Source organism: Pelobates fuscus, chromosome 12 (assembly GCF_036172605.1).
Source record: "Pelobates fuscus isolate aPelFus1 chromosome 12, aPelFus1.pri, whole genome shotgun sequence".
NCBI classification, from domain to species: Eukaryota; Metazoa; Chordata; class Amphibia; order Anura; family Pelobatidae; genus Pelobates; species Pelobates fuscus.
Genome location: NC_086328.1, coordinates 129,922,300 through 129,930,911, shown reverse-complemented (window position 1 = coordinate 129,930,911; position 8,612 = coordinate 129,922,300). Strand labels below are relative to the sequence as shown.

Here is an 8,612-nt window from a genome sequence, read left to right as displayed (position 1 = left end):
AACCACAGGTAGGAAGTTACTACTTCCAATGAGGGAGTACCGGGGCACTCCTGGCACCATAATCACTACATGATGATGTAGTGTTTATTTATAGTGCTTGGAGTGTTCTTTTCAACATCTGCATTGTGTAACTTCACTTGTAATATTTTGGTGTGAACTTAAACAAAGTGATCAGTGATCCAAATCACGTTTCCCTTAACCCCTTAAGGACACATGACATGTGTGACATGTCATGATTCCATTTTATTCCAGAAGTTTGGTCCTTAAGGGGTTAAATATTAAATCATCCATGAAATATAGCTACTATAATATTTTATTCATTGTCTCTGCGCATGACTTATTATTCTCTGTAACGGTTTGTTCATGCTATCCCTAGAAACCAACTCTTATGTAGTTTAATTTATTATATAGCAGCCTAGAACACTCGGAATGTGATTTCCCAGTGTTAAATGTGTGTATGTGTATATACTGTATGTAGCGTCTATGAACTAGTTTGACATCAAAATACAGAATGTTTAGATGTGAAATAGATTTAGGGAAAGAAAAACCATCCATATTAAAAGGAAAGAAACTGTATACAATATCATGAAAATAGTAGATGAACTGCCCTAACTATGAATCACGGAATTGTTTAAGATTTCTTTGATGCCTTTACAATATGTCCACAGCCTGACACAAATCCCACGCAATACTGAGATAATTTAAAATTGAGATATCATTAACAAAGCCTCAAATAGGCAGAACCATATCATATTGCCTATACTGAGTTTTGGTTTTGGTTTTTATTTAGAAATGGTCGCCCGTTGTGATAGTTTTAATTCTACATTATAATTTAAAGTGGGACTGTCACTACTCTGGAAATTATACCTTTAAATAAAATATTTAAAATCACTTATAACCGCTGCTAACCTTGTTTGTGTCGTGCGTTTCTATTTAATGAATATCAAAGATTTAGCAATTAACATCACAATCCAGTTTGATCCAGGCACAGCCTTGGCATACAATGCAAATGGGGAGGAGAGCAGGAAAAACCTTGTTTGCTTCTCCTCTTCCACTCACTATGTTCAATGGCAGAAAAATGGCAACATTTAAAAAGATGATTGACAGGAGCCGACATGGAGACACCCAGGTCCAGTATAGGTAAATGGATTTCCATTTAAAATTTTATTTTTAAGACCTCACAAAACATATTTGCTAAATGTATGGGGATAAAGAAAAGTAATATTAATAGTCTTGTACAGTGACAGGTGTCCTTTACATTATCTGCAACCTAAACTTAGATCTTATTAATTCCCAGCATGCATTTAGACTTTTATTCCTGATTGGTTGATCATTTTGTAACTTCTTATGTCAAATCACTCGTAAATAAAGAGACTCTATGAATTACATGTGTGTAAAAACCAGTCACGGGTAGATAATAAGATCCGTGACAAGCTGGTTATGGAACATGTTTCAAAGGTTTTTATGCTTTGCTTAGTAAAAGTAGATTTTCTTGAACCAATATATTTTAAATCTGTGCTGTCCATTTTTTTTTTTTAATTCTTTATTTTTGTTGCGTTTTAAATATAACAAATGAGTGTGCAACGCCACAACAGCTGGGGCACGCATAAAAAAAATAACATTTCACGACAAAGTATGGCTATCGGGTAACTACGCATTTTTTGTTTTTTATGTACATACATGTGCCTTTTAGTGCTTGGTAGGCCCAACAATACAGTCTGCGTGTCTAAGTTGTGGTGTATAGGGTAGGTATGACTATAAGTTGTTAAGCTACCTCGTGAGTCATTGTGTCCATTTTTTTTTATGGGTTGCGTAATACATTTTTCAGACTTGCAACCTGTGTCACATGATTCAACCCAAAAAAAAAAAAAGATACAATAAATGTATTGATTTCATTTAGACCAACTTAAGATTGTATGGAAACCTTTGTCCTGAAAACGTGGTTTCCCATGACACCCATTAAGATCTCCCTAACAAGGTGTAGGAAAGGCAGTTTTTATAATGAGCATCCCCTAATCTGTCACAACAGGCTTAGCCTGGTTATATACATTTGTTATTCAAACAAACCATTTACCCGAGATAAAGCAGGAAAACGTAAAATTAGTGACCGGCAACACACACAAACACAGAACTCCCTAAATTTGAGAGGTCTTTATGGTTTCAAGAAAAGATTTTTTATTTTATTTTAGTTTTTTTCGTTTTAATCCTGTACTCATATTATTTTATCAACACTGTAAATGCCTCCTTAAAAATGGTCTGCGTTCATTAAAATGCAACTTTAATTCTAGCCATCTTATTACCAAGACGTGTAGTTACTACCTGTGCTGTACTGTGCTCATTATTTTAGCTTATGTTTTATGTCATTGCTATTCTTTTGATGCGTCTCTTGTGTTTTATCTGTAACTTTATAAGCAAAATTAAAAGTAAAAAAAAATATATACATTGTAATTAGTTTGATTAGCAATTGTATAGCCAGGCTATTTAACTATATAGACAATTGTTTTGTTGTTACTACAGCACAATGTCTATTTTTTGTATGTTTGTAATTATCTTAAATAAAAACAATATGCAAAAAAAAAAAAAAAGAAAACAGAGCTAGCCTCGAACAAGTCAAGTTGTGTATAGAACCTTGAAATATCGCTCTAGGTTACAGTGTTGTCCAATTGAGGTGTTGAAAGGAACATACAATGTGATAGCGTAAATGTCTCCATGTATATAACGTTGATTTGTATTATTGTTCCAAATTATTTGTTGTCATAATACATTATTGCATCTAAATGTCTGCTGTTATACATGGTTTTGTAAAATACTTAGACCTTTCAGACAAGATTAGGAGAGCACACAAACCCAAAAATCTCTCTGATCTGAAAAACTTCATTTTGACAGTTTGGTCCCAAACCATCTTCTGCACAAACCGTACTATACTTACTCGAGTGATATAATAATTAAACTATGTTTAAGCAACATAACACTATATTCAACTGCTGAAATAATTGTCCCAGAATTCCAATTAGTTATAACATCCAAATACTTAACATCCTTTTTTTTAACATATTGAGTTAAACCCTAAATACTTTTTTGACGTTTTATTTTCTTTTTGTGCCAGAATAAAAATGAATCTGAACCTTGTCCAGATAAATCAAACACCCATATGCAACAACAACAGCAATAAATTTATATTTATATGAACAAACAGACTACTGATAATGATACAGCCACCGTGCAGACGTTGCTCCACCCATTCGGTATTCACAGCCAATCAGCTGTCACCATTCTTTAGCAAGGAATATGAAGCTAAGGGTCTCTTAAGCGATATGCGGGGCCTTCTGTTCGATTTCATGCATACATGATCACCAATGGACGTGCTAAACTTCTGCACCAATGAACATGACGTCGTAAAGAAGTTTACTCAATAGCTTCTGTCTACGAGACTTTTAAATAAATCAAAACTAATCGAATTGATCATTTAAAATGTTTGAGAAGATCTCTTTCAGTTTCCCTAATTTATTTAAAAAATAAATTACAATTAAAACAAAATTGAATTAATACCAAACTGGTAACAAAATTTGCAACACCACGTTAGAGGATTAAAATGAAATAATATAATAAAGGAGATACAAAGGCTTTGGTATGGTTTTTACAATCAACAATGGTTAAAATTGATATGTAGTTTTGAACAACTTGAAAAACACTTAACTTGAAAACTCTTGCAAGCATTTTTAATTGGTATAAGGAATGCTCTAAATGCACAGGAATGATTGGACTGTGAACATTTTTGTACAATCTATCTAGGAACAGTAAAACGATTTGTTGATCAAAAAAAAAAACAACAACAAAAAAATAAAACGCATGATGCATGGAAATGTGTATAAAACATCTATACAATATCGTTGTCAAATATAAATGAAATTAACTTTATTATAGAAATCGTTCTGGGGGATTTCTAGGGAAGACAAAAAAAAAACGTACATTTCGACATAAAACAAACTGGATTATATCGAAGACACAATCTACCTTTCATCTACCAAACATCTTTCTCGTCAATTTTTCTTTTTACCTTTTTTTTTTGTTTTTGGAAACAATATCAACCTTTGGGGAAACCACAGGGAGATTTGGGGGATGGGGGCGTCGTGACAACAGTTCCATTTTGCACTCTATGCGAAGGGCTTGATACAAATGTGGAGCATTGGTCCATGTAAAAACAAAATCAGTAGTCGATATCGATATATCTTGATAAAATGTTTCAAATTTTTCGTGGCTTGATCATGGCTTTCTTAAAAAAAAAAAAAAATACACTAAAAAAATGTTTGCATGACCAATGCAGATCAGATCCATCCATGTTGTTCTGTTCATCTCAACATACAAATGTCAATTTACAAATATTACATCAAATGGATAAAAGTTTGGATATCAAAATGAAGATTTGTTCCAACTGATATAATGGCGTCAATGTGCAAAAGTCGATGATTCAGTCTCTCCAAGAGAACCATGGCACAGTTACTGTGCAGAAGTAATTTTCCAGTCAAACCTTGTTTATAAAATACTGCTGAACATCCAATTATTTTCCATAAAGTCATTGGTTAAATTAACACGATTTTTACTGTAGTCTTGGCCAGTATTGAGACATGTCAGGCTCACTGCCGGGTACTTGTACTGGGACTGACACTCCAGGGGAAATGAGACCTGTGAGAAAAACAATAGTCGTTATTGCTTGATGTTGTGAAAAAGTCTGTTTTTGCTTTCAGTGTATAAATCATGCACTCTCAGGTTCGTCATCATTTAGATCATCATAGATGATTATATTGATACAATTTATATATTGGTTAATTTGCAGAGTTCTAAACACAACGGTTGTTAATTTTTCCTGGAACTCACTCCGAAAAATAATGCCTCCAGTGCTATACGCAGTTATTTGTAGCTACAGAATTGGGTTGGAGGTCAAAGCTCTTTGAGGCTGACGTAAGCGTCTCTGCCACAATTGCTCTTGTCATGCAGACATGAAGCGTTGGGTGTCTTGTGGTTAGAACTCTGGCTGTTTATTACTCATGCTGTAAAAAGTGTGACATTCAAGTGTTTATATTTATATATTTTTTTTATAAATATTGGATGCTGGGGGGTTGTAGCAGAACAAACACTACATTAAATTGGCACTGTACTGTGTGGATATGTGTGGATAAACCCACTCACAGGTGGCTGTGTATGCGATGTGTCAAAGGGGGTAAAACAAACTAATTCCTACCTGTCGAGTTGGTGCCAGATGTACCCATTGGCTGGCTGTTCATGTGTGTCTGCATGTGGGGAGGTGTGTATGTATCATAGCTCCGCCCATTTACAGATGGACTTGTGGGTAGCATGCATGAATAGGTGGATGCCTGGCTGGGTACAGGGGGCTGGAAGAAGAAAGAAAATTCAAATTACTACTCAGTGAAATTTGTGAATTAAACACAATCACTGCACCTCCTGTATCCAACATCTGCCCGTCTGGGACTTAATATAAGAGAGATGTGCTTGTGTGCGCATGTTTGGGAACCCTTTGAAAGCCAGAGGGTGATAAATGCACTGATATTATGTATTTACACGCACTCTCACAGTTCCAAAGGTTGTGAATGTGTGTGTGTGTGTGTGTGTGTCACTGACACTACTTCTACAGTGAAATGTGTCTTATTGTGTGGACGGGATGTGGGTGGAGCTTCGGTTTATAATAATGCCAAGCATGCCGAGATGTAAATTATAATGTTTGGGTTTTTTAGGGGGGGGGGGGGGGGGGTAAAGAAAAATCATGAGTCATCGTTGTTCTAAATAGAATTGTCATCTTGTTCTAAATAAAGTATTAGCGCTAAAAAGAAATTAAGATATAAAGGCAACAAAAAAATAAATAAATACAAAATGAAAACAATGATGCATTGTGACAGAATAGCTAGTTCTAAATACCGTATATTCTACTGATTTCTGGAGTGCATAGCTAGAAAATAGCCCTGAAACACTCAAAGCATCAGTAGCCTGAATGAAAATGTAATTAGCCGGTGTCTACTGTAACACTTTTTCAAAGATGGCGATCATTATAAATAGTTTGTGCATTGTTTGTATTAGTAATAAAGTTGCAAGAAATTGAACACAACATGTGCTGGTTGTGCTATATGCACAGAATGGGGCAAGTTAAATTACTAACTGAACCTGTTCCTATACGGTTCACTTTAATCACAATGTTCAGGATTATAGTGTTTTAGATCTAAATAAAATAATGCACACACACACACACACACACAGTTTTTATGGTTGTGCTTATATTTGTGCATAAATGTGTCTGTTAGTACATGGGGACGATATGATTGAATGGATATTAAATTGCAGATAGATATAAAATGAAAATATTCTGTCTACCACCATACAGTTAATGTGTTCTATGGAAAATTGACATATTGTCGTTGTGTACTGAATGAAACTGCCAATGTTTTGTGGGCTTTTTTTCTAGTCAAAAGAAATTTCATCTGGACAGCTTGACCTTCCAGTATGTTTTATCAAGCAGAATGAATGGCTTGATAGATGCTAAGAGCACAAATATACATTGCTATATGTCAATTTTGAATAGAATTGTGATCACGGCACAGGATAGGATTTCTGCTAAAGATAAATCAAAACCCATATTGTGACAAAGAATAAACTGTGTTAGTGTGCATCTCTCTCTCATAACAGGTCATTGCACATCAGAGGTGTGATTCATATTGATTCCAACCAGAGGATTTAGTAAAGTTTCAAAAATGATTTCTCCAAATATATAAATGGATAGATTTGCAAGAAAGTGAGCCCTTGTAGAAATATTTGCTCACGGTCCTGCAAAACACTTACCAATTCTAACCAAATATAACGTCACTATTTTAGCACAAATCTTACAAATCAGTTTTCAATTCACTACAGTTTGCTCAGTAAGTGAACCGTGTGGTCTAAACTCAAGCAATGAAACCATGCTTTGAGACTGGTGGGGTTATTTACCAAGCTTGCATTTGTTTTGTGTTGGCAAAGGAATTATACATTTAAGCCAGTAATTGCCAAATTGTAAAAAAAATATATTTATATATATATATATACAGCTGTTTGCCCGATTTGGCTTAAAATGTGCGATTTCCTTGTCATTTTTTTTTTTTTTTACAATGTTCACTATATTGAATAACCCCCTATTGGTCTATTTACTAACCAATGAGTCGACATCACGCTGTGAGGATTTCTCTAACCATAACAGAGTAGATATAGATTGCTTGCAAATTGGCTATATTATATATTTTATTATTTAATAAACATTAGAAGGACCTTTTAGATGGAGAAAATGCAACTGGAAAAACTACGGAACATTTATCCCCAAATACAATTATCTGCATAACTCCTAGGAGAATGGCTATCGTTTTGCTTTCATGTTATGCCTTAGTGCTTCTCAGTGGTGGTTGGTGATGTTTAAAGATGAGCGGGTGCTCCCCCACCCCGAATTCTAGGGTTTTACCCACTTAACCTCATGGAATCCCAGGTCCTTTTAAAACCAGCTGCAACTCCAGTTATTAATAACGAGGCGGATAAAAAACAGCTGTTACAATCATGACAAACATGTTTTTCTAGCTCACTTATCAGTTGTTATAGTTGTTTGTTTATTTATTTATTTATTTTTGCAGTAAAAACTTGGGTGGTGCTACCCACCTGCCCCTATGGACCAGCATCATCTGGTGCATTTAAAAGTTACTTAGAACAATGAGAATATATTTTGTAATAATTTAGTGCTGGTTCTTTTTGCATTACAGGTCAACTATGTTGGTCCCTCCTTGGAGCTCATTTAAAATCTTATTAAAGTCATTGTGCTATATTACACCTACAATCAATAATCCGTGTGCACGATATATAACATTAAACAAGTAAAATGCTGGTTAAGCTTGGATTTTTCAGCTATTAGTGTACTCACTTGCATAGGCAGGTTGTTTGCCATTGTGAAGCTGGGCATGGGTGGTAAAGCGCTGTATGAGTTTGTCAGAGCTGTGTCTGTTCTTCCCAGCATGGAGCCTGATGTGAATGAGGAGACTGCAGGAAAGAACAAAGGAAACACGATAACTATCCAGAGCTTAGGGAATGTCTTAGACGAAGACTGGGAGTAAATATGTCAAGCTCAATTCTGGGACAATATTCTAAAGAGAGAACAATAAACAGGAACATCTCATTGGTATCCGCGGGGATTGTTTCCCTTTTAGAATATTGCCATAGACAGGATTCTACACAGTAACAGTGTTCGTATGGACAGTCTGGTCCCCTCACCTGGCGTGGTGGGTTGCGGAATTGGTTGATAGACACTGGTGCTGAAACTGCTGCTTATGGGAATATGACTTGGCGTGTTACTGGCTTGTCTTCTCTGATTGCGCAATTTTTCCTCTCTTCGCCATTTTGCCCGTCGATTAGAGAACCATACCTACAAGAAACAATACACACACACACTGTTTATTCTCCACACGAAGCCACATATACATAAATTTATGTTGAGGAGTAACGGAATAGTGCGAAGGTCTGTTTTCTAAAAGAATCCACCTCCCCCCTTTCTCCCGACACCCATTATGATTCCTATAAATAGAGATATACGTTCG

The 8,612-nt window shown here is 35.3% G+C and overlaps 1 protein-coding gene across 5 annotated transcripts in view; it reads right to left on the bottom strand.

Moving 5' to 3' along the window:
- Positions 1 to 3,692: 3,692 nt before the first annotated feature.
- Positions 3,693 to 8,612, bottom strand: part of PAX6 (paired box 6) — a 29,322-nt gene continuing 24,402 nt past the window's right edge. For 3 of the 5 annotated variants that reach the window (XM_063438549.1, XM_063438548.1, XM_063438550.1), the window contains 4 exons: positions 8,290 to 8,440; positions 7,943 to 8,058; positions 5,240 to 5,390; positions 3,693 to 4,683 (listed from right to left, as the gene is read on the bottom strand). In XM_063438549.1, the coding sequence (XP_063294619.1) occupies positions 4,598 to 4,683; positions 5,240 to 5,390; positions 7,943 to 8,058; positions 8,290 to 8,440 (504 nt within the window). In that variant the 3' untranslated portion in view covers positions 3,693 to 4,597. The remainder of the gene's footprint in view (positions 4,684 to 5,239; positions 5,391 to 7,942; positions 8,059 to 8,289; positions 8,441 to 8,612) is intronic. The other 2 variants (XM_063438551.1, XM_063438552.1) reach the window with 1 other exon arrangement.